The sequence below is a fragment of the Suricata suricatta genome, chromosome 3, assembly GCF_006229205.1.
Source record: "Suricata suricatta isolate VVHF042 chromosome 3, meerkat_22Aug2017_6uvM2_HiC, whole genome shotgun sequence".
NCBI classification, from domain to species: Eukaryota; Metazoa; Chordata; class Mammalia; order Carnivora; family Herpestidae; genus Suricata; species Suricata suricatta.
The window spans coordinates 168,904,889-168,928,498 of record NC_043702.1 but is presented as its reverse complement, the minus strand read 5'-3'; the positions used below and the strand labels follow the sequence as shown (position 1 = coordinate 168,928,498).

General features: G+C 45.4%; 1 protein-coding gene across 1 annotated transcript; it reads right to left on the bottom strand.

Moving 5' to 3' along the window:
* Positions 1-11,708: 11,708 nt before the first annotated feature.
* CCDC190 (coiled-coil domain containing 190) lies at positions 11,709-19,204 on the bottom strand. Its single transcript, XM_029933192.1, has 4 exons — positions 19,112-19,204; positions 17,860-18,058; positions 13,200-13,323; positions 11,709-12,947 (listed from the first exon to the last, which is right to left on the bottom strand). Exons 2-4 carry the CDS (start codon positions 18,044-18,046, stop codon positions 12,416-12,418), a joined length of 843 nt encoding a protein of 280 aa, XP_029789052.1. The 5' UTR covers positions 18,047-18,058; positions 19,112-19,204; the 3' UTR covers positions 11,709-12,415.
* Positions 19,205-23,610: the final 4,406 nt, after the last annotated feature.

Below are 23,610 nucleotides of genomic sequence, written 5' to 3'. Positions count from 1 at the left end.
TTAAACACAGAATCCTTTTTTGAGAGCCTGTCCTGGCCGGAATGCCCTATGAATACACTTTGGAAACTGCTGTCCACCGTATACATTTATTGTTGTTGTAATGTTTCTCCTGTTTGATGATGCTTAGAAAAAATTGGAAAGAAGCATGTTCACATATTAACAGCGATGCTTCTCTGGGACCCTGGCTAAATGACCAAAATGTTGCAAGTTGTTAGCGAGTGACTTATCACTCTTTGCTTAGCTGTGGTTTTTGTAAATTCCTTCTCAGGAAGTTTCTACCTCCTAGAAGCAGCTACCATTATGGCCCAAACTTTTCTTGTGTCATGTGCATTATGACATATGCCTCTTGTATCACAGGCTGTCTGCCCCCCACAGCCTCTCTGTGAGTGGCCCCAGGCCCCTCGTCTGGCCCAAGGAGGGTGGGTCCAAGAGCACTGGCTCTTCTCTTTGTATCTCTGCCAGCAGCTCAGTAGTGCCTATTCCTAATTAATCCTTTGTAACTGGTGGCTGGATTAAAACTAAGTGAAGGATTTACTGAAAGGGAGATTTGTAGTCTGAGTGAGAAATCGTACTCAATTTTCTTTTTTTTTTTTAAACATTTATTTATTTTTGAGAGAGAGAATGCTAAAGGGGGAGAGCAGAGAGAGAAGGAAACACAGAATCGAAAGGAGGTTTCAGGCTCTGAGCTGTCACCATAGAGCCCAATGTGGGTCTCGAACTCACAAACTGTGAGATCATGACCTGAGCGAAAGTCAGTTGCTCAACTGACTGAGCCACCCCGGTGCCCATATCAATTTTCTTGTGAGGCTTTCTCTCCTTTTGAAAAGAGCCAGAAATACTAATAAGCCACCTGTGGGAGCACTCACACTTTGCATTTTAGAGCGCTGGGAGAGCAAGTTAAGAGCATGGGTATTTATGCAGGGGACACAGAAGTGCTGATGCATAGGAGCACATGGACCCCAATGCTCATAGCAGCACTGTCAACAATAGCCAAATCATGGAAAGAGCCTAAATGTCCATCACCTGATGAATGGATCAAGAAGATGTGGTTTATCTATACAATGGAGTACTACATGGCCATGAGAAAGAATGAAATCTGGCCATTTGTAGGAAAGTGGATGGACCTCGAGGGTGTCATGCTAAGCGAAATAAGTCAGGCAGAGAATAGATACCATATGTTTGCACTCATAGGTCTAACAGGAGAGACCTGGCAGGGGACCATAGGGAGAGGAAGGGGGAAAGAGAGCGGGGGAGAGTGAGGGACACAGATCAAGGAAGACTACTGAATACTGAAAATGAACCATGGACTAAAAGGGGAGGGGGTGATGGTCATGGAGGATGGCACTTGTGGGGAGAAGTACTGGGTGTTATATGGAAACCAATTTGACAATAAACTATTAAAAAAAAGAGCATGGGTATCTATGGAGGTTCTGGCTAAAGCTCCAGGGGATAGACAGAAAGTGGGGTCCTCAGTAATCCCCCACCACCACTGCACACATGCACACACACACACACACACACACATACAAACACACACACTTGCAGGGACCTTTATTCCTGATCCTGGAACATCACTGAAAATGGAAATGGTGAGAGGTGAAAATCAGACTTTCTATATCAAGTTTGGGATCACATAGTATGAAAGCAGGTGTTTCAGCAGTGATGGGAAGGACGATGTGTTGGGAAAGGCTTCATGCGTCAGGTGGGACTTCAGCGGGAATCAAGGGATTTCAGCACACCTGAAATGTGCTTATGTGATCTCTTTCTGATCTCTTAGGATTTGGGTAACAGGAGACTATCACCCAAGACTACATTCTAACATAATGTTTGGTTGAGGACAGGTAACAGACATGAAAAAAGTAGGTGTGTCATGCACCCAATATACACACTCAGATAGATCTTGTTTCCTCAATTCAAACACTTACATTTTCATATTTTAACTTCTTTGAAATTGTGGTGGGTCTTCCAGTCAACAGGATGTCAGTTTAATTGGCAGTAGTTTTTTTCTTTCTTACTAGAAAATAATGGTGCATGTCATGAAATATGGGATCCTGGGTCAGATGAAATATGGTAATGAATATTTATGGACATATTTCCATATGTATAAATGGACATGCTTGTGCATATGTATGTCTATACTCACATCAGTGTTTGAGCTTGTATTAGGGATGTAGTTTGCTGTCCTCTTTGGTGATTTGGAATGGATGAGTTGCTCTAGTACATAGGAGGCTTAGCTCCTTATTATCTGTCTAACCTGCATTTGGATGTGTCTGGTCTCCATTTTTATTTGGGAAACTAGCAGAATAATAATTCTATTCCAAGCAGTGTCTATAACACATGTTGAATTAGTTATGGTTGAAGGGTCTGTTTAGATCCATGTCTTACCAACTCATTTTCAAGTCCCAGGAGATTAGGGATTTGTATCTTGTGTTGACACAGGCTGTCCTGAGTTGTACTCCATAAGTCTGTGGGAAGGAGACAGCTGTAATGGGACTTTTTTCGTTGAAGTAATTTGTGAGGATGCTGCTCATCAGTTGTCCTACTTCCTTCCTCTGGCTTACTTTCCAGTATATGCGATCCCTGGAGAGATAACACATATAAGCATAAGGGTCTTGTAAGGCTGTTCAGTGTCAGGTGCTAGGTGAACAGCACCAGAGCCTCCCTTGGCTTGGGTAGGTATGAGTCATACCCATTCTTATTTCTTTTCTGGTTGTGCCTCTACCGGCAGAAGTCTGAGTCTCCTGGTCCACTCATCAATATCACAAGTCTTCACGACACTGATATCAATCCCCCCAAAGTACTGTTGACCCTTGAGCAACAACACGGTGGTTGGGGGCGTTGACCCCTCAAGCGATTGAGATTCCACATATATCTAGACTCCCCCAAAACTTAATTATCAATAGCCTACTGTTGACTGGAAGCCCTACCCATAAACTAAACAGTCGGTTAGCACATGTTTGGTACATTATACGTTTTATATGCTGTCTTCTTACAATAAAGTAAGCTAGAGAAAAGAAATGTCAAGAAAATCATAAGAGGAAATCCATGTACAGTACTGTACATGTTTATTGAAGAAAATCCCTTATAGGTGGACCCATGAAGCTCAAACCTGTGTGGTGCAAGGGTCAACTGTAAGTTATGTGAACATCATTCAACTGAAAACTTTTAGTAGCAAGGCCCCTGCCTCCTCAGACACCTTTCTAGACCTTTCTCTGTGTCTTCTCTCTAAGCTCCAGGCACACTGCTCTTCCTTCAGGACCCCCTAATCCCATGCTTCTTCTCATCTAAGGACCTTATCTCAGGTTCATCTTCCTTCTAGAAACTCACCTCCCCTTTTACCTTGGCAGCTTCTTCTTTCCCTCAAGGAAGCCTTCCTTATCTCTCCAGATGAGGTCAGGTCCCCAGTTCCAGCTGTTCTCAGTCCCTGTACTTCTTCCTAGCCCTCATCATAATCGTGATTAAAACATTAATTGAATAATTACTTTCTTATTGTTTGGTTCTCTGCCAGAGTAAATGCTCCAAGAGGGAGGGTTATATATGGGTGTTTTCTGTGTTCCCAACACTTGGGACAGGGACTTTATATAGAGTAGACAATAGAAAAGGCATTGAATGAATGGCCAAATAAGGAGAGCTCTGATTAGCTGAGAGTAGTTTTCCCATAAGAGGTGAACTACTTTTAAGGCATCCTAAGGCCGCACTCACTTTGAGCACTACCAGCCATGATAGTTTGTGATAGATGCTGTGGTTTTGAAGGCACTGAAGACGGAATACAGAAAGAGGGAAGGTATTCTTAGTCTCTGAAGGGTCTTTTGCAAAACGAGCTATAATAGGAAAAGAGAAAACTCATCATTAGCCTACAAAAACTGTGTATTATTTGATCATGGTCACACACAAGGCCAACTTCAGTTAGCTTCTTCATGTTTTCCCTTTGGCTGTTGTAGAGTATGTCATAAGGTCATCAATTTGGATGGAAAATTGGGAGGAGAGAGAAGGGTGTGTTTTCTGGACAAACACCAGCCTATCATATGTTTTTATTGGATTAGATTACAAGCGTGAACAAATAGCCTGGAAGTTGGCTGCTCATGCACCAATCGTGCCTTGTTTTCTGTTCTCTGTGATGAAGGGAAAGACCTATCATATAATGGTGTTCAGTAGAGGTATTTGTTAAATGAATGAATAATGAATTGATAAATTCCCAAGCAATAGGACAATGGATGTTTTATCCCCTGGCTGGTAACCACCACATCGCATATGTTGCCTCGGCCAGGAATTGAAATGCTTAATGAAAGCCAGCACCCTAGTTGTATTAAAACTGATAAGATAACAAGGAGGGAAAGGAGGGAGAGACGGATTGATTCTTGGGACAAAGGGAATGCTTTGAGCAGAGCCACAGCATGTGATCTAAAATCCAGGCACGAAGTGAGGTTTGGTCTCCTTGATGTGTCCTGGGCCTCGGGCACATTAAGAGGTGTTGCCCTCAGTCTTTTCTTGTTGAAGGTCCCATAGATGAGCCACTAGTTGGTTCTCATCTCTCAAATTTCTCTCTCACTCTTCATCTTTGTCAGGATAAACAATTTCCTCTACCCTTAATTTACTTTTCACGATTCCCATCAAGATGTGGTCTCTTGCACAAGCCTATTCAGGGGGTTGAGGTGAGCTCAACCTACCCCAGTCTTCATAGTTTGGTCACTGAGGCTTTCCCTGGGGTGATGTGAGGACTGTGCCCTTCGTGTGGCCCCAGTCCTGGGAAGTTGCACCTTCTTTCATGTTGACGTCCTTGCCAAGAACTGGACTCCATCCTCAGAATCCCATCTTCTTCCTTCAGAGCTACTCAGCCTCCAGGTTCTCCTAATTATTTTCCTTCTGAACACTTTTCATCCTTTTCATCCCTACGACCTGCCCTTGGGCAGCCCTTCAGCCTCTCTCCTATGGACCATGGCTCCAGTTTTATTCCAATTCTCATCCTGTTGCATCAACCTTTTCTCTCCATGGTGGCCAGAAAGGTGTGACTAAGCTGCAGATGGCGATACAACCTTTCTTTCCTTAAAAACTGTGAAGTGCCCAGACCCAGGCAAAGCCCACACTCCTTGGCATGGGATGTGAGAAGATCTGTCTCTTAGCTCACACATTTAGTAGTCACATCCCTGAGCTCACTCTCAGAAGTGCTCCAGGTTGGATGGTAACTTATATAATCACCGAAAACACAAAGCCTTTTATGCTCTGCCTCCTACCCACTCGGGCTGCCTCCTTGGTCTGGAGCAGGATGATGGCAGCCGTTCAAGGAATGACAACATCTAAAAGATGAGCATCATTGTTTTCTCTGTGTAGATTTCTGGGGACTGGGGAGACCTGTTCCAGAGCCCTCGCTGACTTCCCCCCCCTGTCTGATTGGCAAGAATCAAGTCCCATGCCCTGTCCTGAATGACTTCCCTGCAGGCAGAATGGAATTACCATAATTGGTTTTGTTTTCTCATGTGGGGTAGAATAGATGTTGGAGAACAGAGCCCAGTTGTGACTACAACACCGATTTTCATTGAACTTGCCTTTGGGTGTGTTCCTTCCCCTCAACCGCAAACTCCACAAGACCGGTGCCAGTGGTGGTGTCCTCAGCCCAGTGCTTGGAGTTAGTGATTATTGTTGTTCAACTTTTGGATGAAAGTGAGCAAGGTTCTGTAATGTGGACAGAAAGAGGCTTGATCCCAGTTCTGTATTTATTGCCTATGCAGGATCCAGAATTCAGATTTCTTCTCTGTGAAATGAAGCAAAGATTACTGCCCAACACATGTAACCTGTATAAAGTGACTGGAACAGCCACAAACATTGCCTCGCCTTCTTACCATTTTTGTCATTGTCCCCGAAGAAATTTCTTGAGTGAGGCTGTTGTCATATATGTGTGTGTGTGTGTGTGTGTGAGTGTGTGCACATGCACACATGTGCACAAGCAGGGATACCTAAAAGGAAAATAGTCTCTACAAAAAGTGTCATTCCTGCTACAGCCATTTGAAATTTGTAAGATTTTTGTTGACTATTTGATCAACCTGAGAAAAAACCCTCTTCTCTGAATCTAGTTATTATTCCAAGACAATTTCTGAAGTGTGGTTAGCGAATGATCATAGCACCTGAAGATGATTTATGCACAAAAATTTCATGATTGTATCATTTAGGGGAATTCAACATGACATAATTTCCCCTCAGACATCCATCACAACCTTAGCATATTAAAAAGACTTAGATCCCATTGAAGAGAGACTTGTTTTCATTGTTTATCTCATGTTCCCCCAAACTTATTTTAGCCCAGAGTCCTTTTTTCCTTTAGCACTCAGCAACCTCTCTGGGAATACCTTCTAGGAAAGCATATTAGTCCAATAACCAAATCTCTGGCTCTCAAGGTTATGTGTTCAGACCTCCTCCCATCTTTCCCACAAGGGAAAGTCATTGGGGTACACAGAGTCTAGACTCGATGACTCTAGACTCTGTAACAGACTCTAGGCCAAAACTCTAGAACAACTCTAGACCAAAGTTATTGGTGGGAAATTCACTGAAGCAAGTATTTTCATTTTCTGTTTGTTTTGAAGAAGTCATCTTACACCTTTGGACTGAGCTTGAACTGGTTCATGCCCGAAGCTTTTCCCAACTCCAATATCCTATGAAAAAACTCCAAGATGAGTATAAATAAGATGGTTACTTCTATTTTGTCAAATACAGGCTTGTTTTCTTTTTCTTTCTTTTTTAAGTGATATTTAGGATTAAACAGTGAAGTACCAGTGAGCTATGGAACCCTTCAACCTAGGGATTCTGATCACACTGGCTTGGATTTCAGAGAGTGCGAATTATTTCCTGAGTGTGAGTCATTTACAGCCTCTGCAGGGCTGCCTCTGAGGCAGAAGTATAGTAGATATGGATGAACAATTATTGCTCCTTTTCTTTTTTTAGTGTTTATTTACTTTGGGGGGGCTGATGGGGAGGAGGGGCAGAGAGCAGAGGAGAGAGAGAATCCCAAGCAGGTCCCTTGCTGTCAGCCCAGGGCCCCACACAGGGCTCAAACTCACAAACCATAAAATCCAAGAGAGAGATCAAGATCTGAGCCGAAATTCAGACTCAGACACTTAACCAACTGAGTCACCTAGGCACCCCAACAATTATTGCTCATTTTCTATACTCAAGTAATATCTGTTGAGAATCAGTAGTAATAGGAAAAAAGTTTGTTTATCAGATAATGATGAGCGAGTCTTGATTTTAGAATTGAGGTCCCTGTTGCGTTTTTAATACAGGGGCTTGTCTCTTCTTGGGTCATGACACCAGCAGTTAGCTTCTGCCCCAGAACAAGGGCATTATGGACAGCGAAGCTCAGATCTGTCAGCTTTTCTGCTTAGGAGGGTCCTGGTTGGTCTGGTAAAGGACAGGGTTAGGACTATGAGATCACAGGTCTTCAATTTACCAGTAACTTCTAGAAGGAGCCCAACTCACTTGTCTCTTCCATCCGTAGCTTCCCACTCTTCCTCTATATGCCTTCCTTTTTAACCCAAATTTTATTAACCTCATTTTCCTTTAATTTGAAGACCAACGTTACATCTATTTTTGCTTTCATTTCCAGATGGACCAGATAAAGACACTGCTGAAAACGTTTACCAAATTTGCTAGCATGTGAAAAACCTATTAGGTCGACTATTCACATCTCATATCCCAAACTGAGGATGAAGCTTCCTGAACCACCACCGCCTCCCACGTGCATGCCCAGAGCTGCCATGTTGTTAGCAAGAGTGTTTGTAGTGAACCAGCCCAGGTGCCCTGAGACCATGGCGCACCTGGCTTTCACGGCCAGGTGAGGAGGGTGTTGTGTGTGAGTGTTTGTGTGAGTGTGTTCCCCACTAAGAAAATGAAGGACAAGTCTTTACAGAAAATATCTCTCAAATATGATTGCTTACACATATTCTACAACATTCTACCTCATCTTTTATGTAATAATATTAAGATAACCGTTGGTCTTGCTCATTGTTCTCCTCATACTATCCTATGTGCTAGGGCTTAGCCTGACAGGGAACAGGCGGAGGCCCCAGCGATGGCCATCGAGGAGCCTACTTCCCACTTCCGGTGGCTTCTCCAGCACTGTCAGACTCTCTCCAGCAGTCTTAGCTTTTATCCTTTGTTTTGAACATGTTGTCTGTTGTCTCATTTCTTTTGCCTCAACATGAACAAATAGTTGTTGGCAAGAGTGTTCAAAAATTTTCCAGTGGCGGGGCACCAGGATGGCTCAGTTGGTTGAGCTTCCAACTTCCGCTTGGGTCATGATCTCACGGTTCCTGAGTTCGAGCCCCATGTTGGGCTCGCTGCAGTCAGCCCAGAGCCTGCTTGGGAGCTTCTGTCTCCCTCACTCTCTGCTCCTCCTCCACACTCTCTCTAAAAAATAAATAAACATTAAAAAAGTTCCCAGTAGTGCAGAATTAGATATCCTTATAGATAGCTTGCCTCCATTTTCTCTTTGTCCCACACTTTTGGAATAATATTTTATTACAAATAGTTTTGTGTTGGGGCACCTGGGTGGCTCAGTCAGTTAAGCGTCCGGCTTTAGCTCAGGTCATGATCTCATGGTTCATGGGTTCGAGCCCCGCATCAGGCTCTGTGCTGACAGCGCTCAGAGCCTGGTGCCTGCTTCAGATTCTGTATCTCCCTCTCTCTCTGACCCTCCCCTGCTCACACTGTCTCTCTGTCTCTCAAAAATAAAAAAATAAAAATAACCCCCCCCCCGCAAAAAAAACCCCAAACAGTTTTGCGTTGAGGAGCTCCTTGCTATGACTGGGTTTGATTCCAAGCAACACTTGTTAAGCACGTTTGTGGAGTCTTTACGTGTAGAGTCATACATGTTTTCCTTTTACTGGGAAGGTTCTTCCTTGCCCTGCTTCCTGGTACAATCTGAAAGGAAATAAACTTGAGTGATTCATAGTAATTGAACTAATTACACTAAACCTCATCCACAGTTTTTAAGTGATGCTGACTGTTGGGACCCAGAGCATGTTCCCAGGCATGGCGGGATGACGGAGAACTGGTGTCTAGTTCATATAACATCTAATTAGCAAATCTCCTCTTACAAATTTCAGATGAGCCGCATCCCCAGCGCCATCCGAGATGAGGTTGTATAGTAAGCACCTGTATTCCTTGTAGTGAATATTTCTCAGCACGATGCTGCTCCGTGTAGATTAGATGGAGAAATCCGGGCTTGATGATGTGTCACCATGGGATGGGGGCGGGGTGCTTTTCTCCCGGTAACTGCTACCAACTTGGCTTACTACGATCTCCCTCTGATCCAACAACTTCCGGTGACTTCTGTTTTACAAGTTTTATTTCTGGTAGACGTTCTTCAACCATATTAGGTATTATTATTTAGCGTCCTTATCCAGTTCAAAGTCTTCCTTCCCCACCCCAGGGCAGCTGGGGCTCAACACAAGCATGAAGCTGGGCCTCCCCGTCTCCCTCCCCTCCTCGCAGGGCTGGGGTCGGGTCAGGCGAGGGGAGGACTTGGTTCACATGTCTCTGGCTTCCCTTTGTGTTTTAATTTTTGAAAGTTTATTTTAGAGAGAGAGCGAGCACGAATGGGGGTGAGGGAGAATCTCAAGCAAGCTCTGGGCTTAGCGTTGAGCCTGACACAGGGCTCCATCCTACGGCCTTGGGATCATGACCCAAGCCAAACTCCAGGGTCAGACGCTCAACCAACTGAGCCACGCAGGCACCCTGGCTTTCCTTTGATTTTCAGCAGTTCTTGCTATGCTGGTGACTGTCGTTGGTGATGTAGGACTGTTGACTTCTGTTTGGTTGGGACTGAGCCTCCACTGTCCCAGGGTTCCTGGTGTGGGGGGTGGGCGACACCCTCCAAATTCTCCTCCCTGTGCCTTGCCTTCGGGAATCTTTCACCCTCAGGGGGGCTGTTGCCCCAGAGCTACTGGTAGCAGCTTAATCACTGAGGGTTGTGGGAACCTTTGGGGTCCCTATCAATAGCCTCTAGAACCTTGGGACCCTGGGTAAGAGGCTGAGTGGCCACCTCAGCGTTTTCAGGTGCCTCTGGAAAAGCATAGGTCCCTTGCCCATTGGATGCGTTCAGGTATCAAGATGAAAGCCCCCTTTTCCTCAAGGGGGACTAAATGGAGATGACATTCATTCATTCATAAATGAAAATAAAAAATATAAGTGAAATAAATGTACAAAGTGTCACATTCCCTCAAAATTGGAGGATGGAGTTTTCCTTTTCACCATTTCTTTCTAATTTTATTGTTTAAGATGTTTATTTATAGGGTCAGAAAGTGTTTCCAAGTGAAGATGAGGATACAGGCCATTGGACAATTGTGTCACAACCCCCCCCTTTTTTATAGTTTATTGTCCAGTTGGTTTCCATTTAACACCCAGTGCTCTTCCCCACAAGTGCCCTCCTCCATCCCCTTCCCCTCCCCCCCCTTCAGTCCTCCGTTTGTGCTCAGGATTCAAGAGTCTCTCATGATTTGCTTCCCTCCCTCTCCCTGACTCTTTTTTTGAGAGAGAAGGTAGGGCAGGAAAGCAGCGACCCGGCCTTTGCACCTCATTCATACTCTCGTATGGAGAGAGTCGCTTGACTTATCATGAGCCTCAGTGTTCTTTTCTGTAAAATGGAGGCAGTCACCTCACAGATTTCCTACCCTTCAGAGGGTTTCACAAAGATTTAATGGGTTGATATAGAGGTTTGGGTTATTTAGCTCCCTCGCCTGGGTTGTGACAAGCAGGATTGTCTCTGGACACTGCCGGGTGTCTTTTGGGGAGCACTTGTGTCCCCGGCTGAGACCGGGGTCCGGACGAATGACTTTAAGCTGGTTGCTTGCCAGCCATTCTGGAACTCAATTTGCCTCGTGAAGGACAGGGCTTTTGATTATGCTTTTTTAAAAAAATCTTTTTTATTTATTTTTGAGAGAGAGACAGCGTGAGCAGGGGAGGGGCAGAGAGAGAGGGAGACACAGAATCCAAAGCTGGCTCCAGACTCTGAGCTGTCAGCACAGAGCCCAACACAGGGGTTGAACTCACAGACCGTAAGATCATGACTTGAGCCCAAGTTGGATGCTTAACCGACTAAGCCACCCAGGCGCCCCTGTAAATGCACAATTTTGTGGCAATGCATGACATGTCGTTTGAAGTAGAGTGTCTAAAATACCGGCGTCAGAAGCGCAGAGAGATCCGGGCCCGTCAGATCTATGAAGACATCAGCACAAGTATGAGGAGGAAAGTGCGGAATGCTGATTTCTCAGGCTCACAGACTTCACAGACTGCGGTGTATGCACTTGGAGTGGAGGGCTTGCTGTCACGTGTGGAGCCAAGGCCCAGGCCGGGGCCACGCTCCCGGCCGCGTGGTCCTGGTGGCCCGGCCTCCAGTGGCTGGGCCAGAGAGAAGGCTCACGTGTGAGTAGGATAAATCATTTTTGGAAACTCACCCTTGGAGGTGGCTGTAGTGGAGACAGATGGGGTTGAGGCAGAAGACAAGGAGGAGGAACGGAGGAAGGACAGAAACGAAAGGCCTGGGGGCACTTTGCAGAGCAGGTCTGTGACCACGTGACCCTGTCTCCACCCCTCCTCTGACCGCGGGCCAGTGTGAATACGACAAGTATCCACGATTCAGTTTTGGCGCCCCGGCCCGGCCCGCCTTCCTCTGGTGCTTTGCTTCCGGAGAGAAATGTTAGGTGTTAGAGGAAATGTTGTAAATTGTTTATTATTCTTTTATTAGGATCCAAAAAGTGTGATATGAGCAGATGGAAAGCAAGAACGAGAAAACTAAAATGGAGCCAGGTAGAAAGGAAGGAGGGGAGGGAAGGACTTCCGGAAGAGCCCAGGGCTGCGGCAGGAGAGAGCAGGCTTTAATGATAGACCGTTAAGAGGGTACCTATTGCCAGCTGAGTTCCTCTTCCTGCCTGGATGTCACCTGTGACCTTGAGAGGAGAGCTATGTCCTTTGGCCAGCAGGTGGCACTGTAAGAACTTCCTATAGGAAAAGGGTGGCCCGCGTAAGCAGGCCCCTTCATAACTTGTTTCAAAAAAAGCATAGTCATCAATGTAGATTCATATTTTTTATAAAATCAGCAATAAATGCGCACTTCTTAAAGTGTTCTCAGATGATTCATCTCTCCTCTCCTTTTTCATATACTTGTATTGCTCATTCAGTGAGAGATTATATCTCTGTAAAAGGAAAACAAGGAAAACCTGAGGGTTTAAAATAAAATTGACATATACTTACGGATATACGTGTGTGTGTATGTGTGTGTACCTATACATGTATGTGTATATACAGTTACTTGAGGACTGCATCTTTTTAGTAAGTTATTGTGAGGTTATACGAGGTGGTTAGAGAGGAAGGAAATTAGATACTTACCCTGTTCTTACACTCCTGTCCTGCTCTGGGCTGTAAAGATTTATTCCTTGTGCCCGAATATCTCCCCAATGCTAAGCAATCTCTCAGACTCAGGGGGGACCCTGTGCCGAAGGTAGTGGGCATTTCTGACCTTAGCAAACAGCTCTAAGAGGGTAGGTGTTAGGGGCTCGCCTTTCAAATTTCCTGCACATTCTGTGGGATTCGGGGGGCTTTGACTCCCAGCGCTGGGGTCTGGCGTTAGGCTGGCATCCTTTGGTCTGGTCTCATCGATGGGTGCGGTTCCACTTTCACAAGCTGGGCTGGAGCCATGGCCTTGGTCTAGGGTGTCGATGGAGACTTCTTGATGTTGACATAGAATAGAGACCCCCTTGTGGGAGTCTTTGCCCTCTGGTGGGCTCATAAGATCTTTTTTTTGGGCTTGTGGCTTCTCTGCTGGGAAGTGAGGAGCTCTGTAATTTTGAGGTAGCGACTGCTCTTTGCTTTTCGTGGGGTCTTTGAGGTCAGCGTGATGGAAAAGAGCCTTCTGGGACTTGGTTCTGTATATTTCGTGGGTCATGTCGGTGGCCAGTGCTCTGGAGAAGGAGGTAAAATGAAGAAAGGTCTATAAATACCAATAAGAAGGCTCATATTTTGAAGTTACCCGTTAGACCATGGTCCCCTGCAGGTGTTAACGGCTGAGATAATGAAGTGGCTGAGTGGGGGTGGTCACATTACGGGGAGGTGTTTTGTTCCTTAAGCATTTTCTCAGGGAGGATGATTTGGGGAGGTCAGTTGGGAAAAGGGATTCAATGGCATCTCCATGAGTTTAGGCAGCATTTTCTCACCGAATGTTATCAGTGTGTGGACGTCCATGCTTCTTCCCTCTTGGTGGTGAGGCCACCAGGGCATCTTCTGGTCTCTTCTGAATTCCATTCCCCAAAGAAGAGGAGAGCTTTTTCTTGAGAACATCTGCTTTGAGTGAACAAATAAGTGTTATGGGTTGACTTGTGTCTTCCTCAAATGTCACATGTTGAAGTCCAACCCCCCCAGCACCTCAGAAGGTGATCTTCTTGGGAAATAGGCCCATTGCAGAGATAGTCAAGTTAAGATGAGGTCATTAGGGGGAGTCCTAATCCATAGGACTGGTATCCTTAAGAAAAGGGGAAATGTGGGCACAGAGACACAGAGGGAAGGAAGGCAGTGTGAAGAGATGGAGGGGAAAGACAGCCATCGACAGTCTAAGGAGAGAGGCCTGGGAGAAGTCCTTCCCACACAGCCTCCGAAGGGACCAATGCTCCAGACACCTTGATCTCAGACTTGTAGCCTCTAGAGCCCTGTGGCAATGAATGAGCCACCCAGTTAGTAGTTCTGTCTTACGGAAGCCCTAAAAACCGACCTAGTAAGAGAAGGGAAAGGATGCTGGACGCTGGGCAAGGAAGGAGCGTGTGAATACGCTCCAAGCACACACACACGAGGTTGATCTGCCCTGTGGGATGAAGACAGAAAAACGTACAGCGGTTCCCCAGTGTGGGGTGACCTAGAACATGTCAACAAGGATTTAGAAACACTGAGATCAGAGGTTTAGACTGGTCATGAGTCCCATGGAGGTTTTGCTTTTGAATGTTTTGTTTGGCAAAGCGTGATGTTTTCAAGGCAAGAGAGCTGGATGTGAGCGATGCCCAGTGAAGGTGTTGGGTTGTTTCTCTCCCTCAATTATGTGGCCTCCCACTCGCCTAACCATGAGTGGCAACTGCTGGCTCTGATGAAGTGGGGTTTTCACTCTCGGAGTAAATGTTTCGGCATCTTGTAGTCGCGGCGGCTGTGGGGACCCACTTAGTTTTCAAGACACCTCACGAGTCAGTTGCTTGGGGCTGAAAGTCTTGCGCTGGTTCACTTTAATGGGAGTGAGTTTCCTGCATCTGCACTGGGGCTGGACAGCCCCAGGCGGAGAGGATAAGGTCCAGATAAGGGGACGAGAATTCCCATTAACCTCCTGATCCTGTTTCATGTGATGCTTGCCTTGTGAGGATTCCAGACAAGACACCCTCTTTCGTGAGCCTTTCTTCTGCCGGTACCTGCCTGAGTGTGAGTGTGCCCGCGTGTGGGTTTCATCCACGTAAGAACTCCATCTATTTCCTATAAGCCAAACGATTTCAAGCCTCTTCTCCCAGCCAGGCCGTTCTTCTGCAGTTTAGACCTGATGCGCCAACAGAATCAGAAGTGAATGTATCTTTTCTCTGGAACTGAATCTTTCTCTCGTGTTCTCCTGCAGAGGCGGGGCCCCTGCCCACATCCAGCTATCCAACCCCACAAGGACGTTTGGCCACCTAGTCTGCTCCAGGCAACATAATCTTGGCTCCGGTTTTATTTTCTCCCGGACATATAATTAATCACAAAGCTCTGGCAATTCCACTTTGTGAATATCTCAAAATACCCCTTTTCCTCGCTTGGCCAATTCCCTAGTTTAGGCGTGGACTTTGGAATTCTCCCAAACATTGCAGACAGAGGGAACATGTGACCTCCCCACTCCCAGACCCTATAGGGTGAAATCTATGATGCTCTTGGTGACCAGAGACATTGCCTACACCACTTTGCCTCTACTCAGTGCCTCATCTTCTCCCCGCCCCTTAGCCTCCTCAGTGCCAGGCTATTTGTCCGGCTCAGGCACACGCATTTGCATGTGCTCTTCCTCCTTGCAGGAGTGGCCTCCGGCCACCTGTGCTCATGGCAAACCCCACCCCCACCCCTTGATTCTCCTCCTCCTCTTCCAAGATTCTGCTCACACACTGCCTCTTTTGGGAGACCTTACCTCAGGCCCTTCGATGGACACAGAAATCTTACGCTCCTTCCCTGCTATGCAAGTAACTCTAATTTAACAATTAGTATTTCGCATCACAATTTTTCACAAGCGCAGCTACCTTCCAAATCGAATGTGAGCATCTAAGGGACACAGACCATGTTTTTTCACATTTACTTTCCTTCATCTGTTAGAGAAGCATCACAGTGTCTTGTAAAGTCTGGTCCACAAAGAACCTGTCCCAGAATGATCTGCCTTTGTGTCACCTCTGTTACGGATGTAGATTTTTTTGAGCCTCATTCCCAACCTGCCGATTCAGATCTCGACAGATGAGGGCTGGGAATATGCATTTTAAACAATCCATCCGCTAACATATAGTTGAATCTCAGTAACAATTTTGGTAAGTGAATCATGGGAAAATACTGCCTAGTACAGTGCCTGAGAAATACTGAGACTTAATGTGAATTATTTCTTCCCCTTTCCCTTAATTTTACTGTCTGGAAGTCTGAAAGTTAGAGAGGATATAGCTTTCTAAAGGACATAAAGATGGAGGCCCCTGAATCAGTTTCCTGCCTCCTGGTCCAGATTTTCTCCACACCACCTGCCAACGAGGCAAACTCCCTACTCAGCCAGCACGGCCTTCTATCTACCTCAGGCCTGGACTTTTGCATGACCACCACCCACCCCCCACCCCCCGAAAATAGGTATATGGCCTTCAGGGTCCTTTCTGAGAATAGATTCAGCCAGATGGCTTCTAAGATTCTTTTCTAGTGTGTGAGCTATTATTCTAGTTTGTTGTAACCATTATTGCAGACAGGGAACTAGGAATGCTTGCTCAGAATCATCTTTCAGACCCAAAGCTGGAGGTTAGAAATCATCCCCAGGCCAGCCGTTTGGACATTACTCTTCATTGCTGGGTCTGTATATTAGCGGTGTAGACCTCAACACATTTACATTGATTCGTGACACGTGCCTTTCCTCTGGAAATGCTGCAGAATTCTCAGAGCTTCCGAGTTCCGGCACCTGCTCTCAGCGAGGATGGGTTGTAGTTTTGCCGAGCTGGGGTGGATCCTTCCCATGCTGAATTTTGAAGTCATACCAAAATCTAATTATTTTAAGGATGGATGTGGTTTCTATGAACTATACAACGGTGAAACTTTTCAACAAAGCAGTAACAATGTTTAATCCTGGAGCTGTCTTTTATTGCCTGATTGATTAATGGATAATAGCAAACATTCATGACACTGATTTTGTGTTGAGGTGCTGTTCCAAGGCTTGCTGAATCCTCAGATAACCTCACGAGGTGGGGACATCCTTCCCATTTTACATGAGAGGAAGGGGGGGCACAGGCAGGTCAGTAAAGGCACCCAAGGCCTCACCGCTAGTCAGTGATAGAGTCAAGATTTCAACCTCGACAGTCTGGGTCCAGAGTCTGTGTCCTTAGCCACCATGATCTTTTTAAAGTTTATTTTCATTTATTTTGAGAGAGCGATAGAGAGCAAGCAGGGGAAGGGGCAGAAAGAGGGAGAGACAGAATCCCAAGCAGGCTCTGAGCCATCAGCACAGAGCCCAATGCAGGGCTCAGACTCACCAACCGTGAGATCATGACTGAGCCAAAAATCAAGAGTCGGATCCCTAACTGATTGAGCCACCCAGGCACCCCAAGACACCATGTGTGTTAATGGGATCATTGAGAAAGGAGTTTTCTTTCTCAGTTTTCACTGAATGGTGTAGACAACTTTGGAAGGTCTGAGAATCTGGACACCGCTGTGTAGTCCTTCATTCTGTGATGACCAGTAACTACTATCTAGAAACTAGTTTTTGAAGTTAGTAACATTCTTTTCATTATCACTACTTAACTCTCTAGTCTCCCTTAACTGGCTAGCCTTCTAAGTGATGTATACATTTGGAAAGGGTTATTTTGTGCAGACCGGAGGTGTTTTGGAAGAGCAATGTTATAAAGAATATCAGCACATATCTTATGGGTAAAGAGGCCTCTTTGGGAAAATGACAAAAATATTCACTCTTATGGAGTCAAAGAAAACCCAGTGTCAATACACTACAATGGCTTATTTGAAATTTTCTCATCTAAGTCGGATCTGCAGGCTCTAGTGTGAAAACACGTTAAAATACAATAAGGGTCATTGAGAAGTTCATTTTGCACAGAAGGCCGGGAGGACCTCGGTCTCACTGGGGAGTGTTGAAAATGGCCGAATGCTCTGTTCCAGCCCAATCAGAAGGTGGCCATCATCCATGGTCACAAATCCCGGGGACCTGGGTTTTTTGGGTTGTTTTTACTTTCCTTTTCCTGGTGACTCGCACATTAACAGTTGCTCAATCAATGGTTGTCAACCAGGTGTTAAAAAAAGATGTGAAACCAAATCCACTCAGAGGTAGCGGAAGGACATGAGCAGAAGGAAACGTAAGAAAGAAGAAATGAAGAACTTGCTAAACAAGGGAGAGCTCACGTGAGCCACAGAAGTGACTGGAAGCCCGAGAGGTGTGGGCTCAGAGAGGCACCTGTGTGAGCCTCTCTGGAGAGCTGTGTATGTGCGGGAGGAGGGCAGCCCAGAATCCAGGTGGGGTCAGGTTCCTGCTTCCTGGGTATGCGGGTCTTTAAAAGAACCCTCGTTAGGAGGTGAGGGTATCACTCTGGCCTCAGCCAGCTGGCCGGCCGTCCTGCGTCCCCCCAGAGCCGGAGGCCTCACCTTCCTGCAGCCTCTGCAGGTTCTTCTGGAGCTGCCTCTGTTCGCGGCTCAGCCCCTGCAGGTGGTACAGGCAGACGTGCTCCAGCCTCTGCAGTCTTTGGCCGAGCCTGGCTTCGGCCTGCCTGGCACTCTTCCTCTCCCATTCAAAGTGTTTATACAGAGGCCCCCTGGTCACGTGCCTCTCCATCCTCTTCACGATCTAGGGACAATAAAACAAGATTCTCCCAGGCCCCACGATTCACCTGATAGAGCAGACCTGGGGCTTTGAATCAGGTTTCAATGTTTGATGAAGTCACACCACTGGGAAAATTTGCCCTATACTAATGGATTCCTAGAGGGATGCAGAGGATTGAGGGCAAAGTCATTGCTCTGAGGTTCAGTGGCCTTGTCAATAAGGTAGTGATAGATGAGGCCCTCCACAGGGCCCTGGTCAGACTGCCATAAAGATCAAGCCTATGAATAACCCTTTGGGAAAAAAATAGAAACACTTTACATCTATAAGGCATTATGCACCTAATAAAAGAGTCCCTTCTATTCCTTAAAGCCTCCCCACAAAGCCTGCTCGGGGGTCTGGAGAGGATCTGGGAGCTAGGGCAGAGCCACTCTGAGGCCCCTTCTGTTCCTTCATTCACACACATGCATGGGTCCATGAAGCCCATAGCCTACCACGTGCTAGGTGCTGTGCTAAGTGCTGAGGGTAGTGGTGACTCAGTCCCAGTGTCCACTCCCCAGGGGGCTTTCAGACTGTGGAGTCAAAGGATGCACCCCAAATCTGAACCATCAACATTTTGAATTTGGGAAGAGTGGGCGCCTACTGGTCACAAAACAGGGCAGGCATCCCAAACCAGCCTCCTGTGCAGCACTGGTGAGACAAGTCGGGTTGGACGCCCTTGCCGGTCTTTTCAGAGCTCCATGGTCTCTGCCCTTCTTGTCCCCTGATGACCAAGCCCACGCTGGCTCCCTTCTCTGGGGAACTGGATCACACGCAGAGGCAGGACACCCTTTCCTCGTCTTGGAGTCCTTCACAATACTTATTTTACTTCGCAATACGTACCAGTGCCTAGAGCCCAATATGTACCCAGGATATAAGTGGATTGCTATCGATGGAGATTTGGTGATGATAATGGGAGAAAAAGCTTAACCTTGAAAGGGAGGAAAAGGCCAGGACCCAGGAAAGACATATTAAGACAGCTTGCTTTATAGGCTAAGTGTAGACTGAACCTTATCCAAAGGACAGGTGAGTGGCACTTACCTACAAAGCCAGGCTGCTCCCGGGAGAATGCTGCTTGTATCTTTGGCTATGTCAGGCTGAGACTGGATTAATGAGCTTGTTTTCCTTCGGAAAATTTAGCAGTGTGGTGTTGAGGAGTCGGGAGGGAGAGGCATGGGGGAGAATGTTGAATACACTTGAAAGCTCTCTCCTGTGCCACCTCCCCTAGGCAGGAATGCTAAGTCCTCGGACATGGGCACCAATCCCAGGGCTCTAAATAGCTCTGTGAGTTAAGGAAGGCTGCCAGCTTCCAGCCCTCCCAGAGAGGGGCCTACAGTGCTCATTCTCGGTTGTGTCCATGGGAGCCAAGAATGAAAGCAAAGAGTGTCTTGCCTATTCACAGTCTCTCTTCTTCCCCACCCCCCTTCTCTTTTTCTTCCTGCTTCACTATACCCACTCCTCCCCCCTACCCACCATAATCCGTTCTACTTGGAAATTACGCCTCCAGAGAGGCGCCCAGTATTGGTTTTTGTTTTTGTCTTGGTCAGATTGTGCACATTTTGTGGACAGGAGTATTTAAGTTTTTCATTCTGCATTATTGCACACCTTGCTGACTTTTCTCGGGCTTCTACCCATGTTGTGCACTTCATAGCTTATTACGATTTTCAGTTGTGACCACAGAATTAGGCAAATTGAACTTGATGTTGACCTGTGTGATCAGAGTTTGGACAGGTGCAGCAGGAGGTTGAACTACTGTTTATAGAACAGGATATTAAGTGGGATTTTACTGGTGGAGGGGTGGGGGGAGCTTCACTGGAAAACAAGAGGCACTCCTGTGCCAGGGTCTAAAGAGAACCGCCAACACTAGGGCCTGTTAACCCCCCAGAGCTGACTGAGAGGAGCTAAACAGCCCTATTACCTCAGTCATCACCTAGCAAACAGGTTATTATGAAGAGATTACTGGAAAGAGGGAGAGGGAAATCCCTTATTCTCTCAGTAGGAGGTAATTCCTTTCCCTCCCTTCCCATGAGGTAATTCTCTCACCTCCAGAATTCAAATGAAGGGGTGAGGTTCCAAGAATCCCAGCCTAGAGCTTAACATTGGGGGGGGGGGGGGGAACTGGCAGCTCCCCCTCCCAGCTGAAGAGAAGACCCACTGACCCTCAGAAGTGTCCCCTTGCTGCAGCCAGGGCTGAGGATGTGGAGGGATTTCTCAGAAAAACTGGTTACTCCATGTCATCTTGAGACAGAGCTGAGAAGGGAGGCTTGGAGAAATGGTCCAAGGCTGAGGACGGGAATGAGCCTTAGTGTGGTGCGTATGGAAGGGAATGGTGGCCAAAGCCATCCTAGCTCCCCTTGGTCCTTTGAGAGTGCCAAAGAGGACCTCGGCAGCTTCCTGGCTCCATGTGAGGGAGCAGAGGGGTGACAGAAGGAAGCAGAAACCATAGAAGACTCTAGGTCACAAAAAGTAATCCTTCACGTGAATCGGTGTGGAACCACAGGCATGGCCAAAGGAGCAGAGACAGAGAAATCTGACTGCGGGTGAACTTCGTCATGAAAATACACATTAAGGGCAGAGGACAGAGGGAAACAGGAACATCACAGGTCAGGGGCAGACTAGCGATGGCTCAGCACCACCCAAGCAGCTCTTACATGGGAGAGCTCTGCCTCTTCTGTCCCCTCTGACCCCACAACCTCAGAGGGGTCAGGTGTTGAGAAGACAGGGAGGGAGGTATACAAACAAGACCATGTTCCCCATGCCACCCAAGGGGTTGGAGAAGGAAGACTCGTAGAGCACATTATCCACCCCTCTCTCCAAGTCCCTTGGAGTCTAGTGAGGGAAGGGTTTAAATTGTATATGGGATTGGAACTTCAAAGTGGACTGGCCTTTTTATAGCCAAGTTGGCCAGAAATGTGGGGAATCTGCCCATGATACCATTAAGGGACAAGAAAGGAAAATCAACAAAGATAATGATTGGAAATATAAAATTGTCATTCTTAGATCATGTTCTGCTATTCCCACTAGGGAAAGGGGGAGTTTCAACTGATCATTTAAACAGTTATGATTAAAATAAATTTTACAAGGTGGATTTTATTTATTTGCATTCATGCACTTGTTCTGTCTCTCTGTTTTATATGGAGTAGCATCCTTTCATAGTAAAACACATCTGCGATCAAATAATTCTATTATTTATTTATTTATTAATTATGAGAGAGAGAGAGAAAGCACAAGGAGTGGAGGGGCCAAGAGAGAGGGAGAGAGAACTCCAAGCAGGCTCTCTGCTGTCAGCCCAGAGCCTGACGTGGGGCTCAGTCCCATGAATCATGAGATCATGACCTGAGCTGAAATGAAGAGTCAGACACTTAACCTACTGAGCCACCCAGGTGCCCCTAGTTCTGCCATTTAATAGGATGTATGACTTTATTCATTAATTTGTCATATCCCATAGTTTCTTCCTCTGTGAAAAGGATTAACAGTGTGTGCTCAGCATGGGACTTGTAATAGAATTGAATGAAAGAATCAATAAAAAGTGTTTGTGCATAGTAAATATTCAATGAAAGTTAGTTCCTGGTTTCCCACAAAGATGGAGAAACAGGAACTAGATTTACTCTTCTGTACAAAACAATTTAAAAATCAGACAAAATTCATGAAATTTTTTTATTGTCACACTGGCCATCAGACAGATAGAATGGCAGTCCCTGGGAGCAGAAACAAACCAGGGATCTCCCTTATTGCCATGGCCACTGCTGGAAAGAGGTTTCAGGCCACATCATAGGGCTGGGCAGACAGGCAGTGGCTTCCCTGAGTTGAGGAGACAGAGCTAGAAATCCAGTATAACAAGGCAGTTAGGATCAGCAGGGCGGGGTAGCACATACAAGAAGTTCAATGATTCCCAAGCAAAAGAAACACAAATAAATTGACTCCAAAGTATACAAAATCTAACTGCTAAAAAAATGAATAAAGAAAGAGAGAAGAAAACATTTACCAATATCAGAAAAAAGAGAGGGGGACATCACTACAGACTCTATAGATCGTAAAAAGCTAATAGAATACTCTAAACACATTTACACCAACAACCTGACAAATTGGATGAAAAAGATAATTCCTTGGAAGACATAAAATGCCAAAGATTATTCATAAAGACATAGATCAACCAAATACCCTTATGCAGATGAAAGAAACTAAATTTGTAGTTAAAACCTTCCCACAAAGTAAACTGGGCAATTCTGCCAAACATTTAAGGAAGAACTAATACCAACTTTACAGAAACTCTTCCAGAAAATTGAAGAGAAGGCATTATTTTCCAATTATTTTTATGAGGTTAGCTTAACTTTGATACTATAACCAGAAAAAGACATTATAAGAAATGAATACTGTAGAACAACAGTCTTTAAAAAATTTTTATTCCTTTTTTGAGAGAGAGACACACACATACAGAATCCAAAGCAGGCTCCAGGCTCTGAGTTGTCAGGAGAGAGCCCGATGAGCCATGGGATTATGACCTGAGTTGAAGTTGGACACTCATCTGACTGAGTCACCCAGGCACCCCAACATTCTTCATGGTCATAAATGTAAAGCTCTATCATATCAAATATATAAAATATATAAAAAGAATAATTCATTAAAATCAAATGTGGTTACCCCATGAATGGAAGGGTGATGAACATGGAAAAATAAATGTGGATCATTATATTAATAGACTAAAAAAGAAAAGTCTATAATTAGCTCCTTAGATAAAGAAACAGGATATGACAAAATCCAAAATTCCTTCTTGGTAAAATCTCTTAGCAAACCAAGACCAAGAGGGAACTTATTCAGTCTCATACAGGATATCCAGGAAAAGCCGACAGCTAGCAATCGTGCTTAATTGTGAAAGATTAAATTGTTTCTCAGAAGATCACAGAACAGGCAAAGATGTCTACCTTCACCACTTATATTCAGTGTTTAGATTAAATTGAAGTTTTAAAAAATGGCATTCTTGGTGATAATACAGGTCAGTTGAAAGTTTCAGGCATTGCTGTTGGAAATGTAAAATTGTGTAACCATTTTGGAAAAGAGTTTGGCAATTTTTCATAAAATTTAGCATATACTTACGTAAGACCCAGCAAGTCCACACCTAGGTATTTAACCAAAAGAAATGAGACCATGTACCCAACAATAAAAGAAGCAAAACCCAAACATTGATACATACAACGACATGAGTAAATCTTAGAGACATGATACTGGTGAAGGAAGCCAGTTACAAAAGAGAAACTTATTCTACATATTTAAAATATTAGGACAGATGCAATTACTCTGTAGTGACAGAGATTAGATATGTGGTTGGCTAGGCTGAGAGGTGTGGATGAAGACTGATTGCAAAAAAAGGAATGAGAGAACTTTCTGAGGGAGACAGAGGTGATTATGTGTTGCATACATTTGTCAAAACCAACAACCTGGAGATGTCAACTGTGCATTTTGAAGTATATAAATTATACCTCAGTATAGTTGAGTGAAAAAATAATTTCAACTTGTCAAGAAGATTCAGGAGACTTCTGCTT

Bases quoted from the DNA above. Each gene is read 5' to 3' on its own strand.
- CCDC190 (XM_029933192.1), bottom strand. From the start codon at position 18,046: ATGGAGAGGCACGTGACCAGGGGGCCTCTGTATAAACACTTTGAATGG. The intron at 13,324-17,859 runs GTGAGGCCTCCG...CACTCAAAGCAG, and splicing joins CCTGCAGAGGCTGCAGGAAG to ATGTTCTCAAGAAAAAGCTC. The intron at 12,948-13,199 runs GTGAGAAAATGC...CTCCTTCTCCAG, and splicing joins CCACACACTGATAACATTCG to AGCACTGGCCACCGACATGA.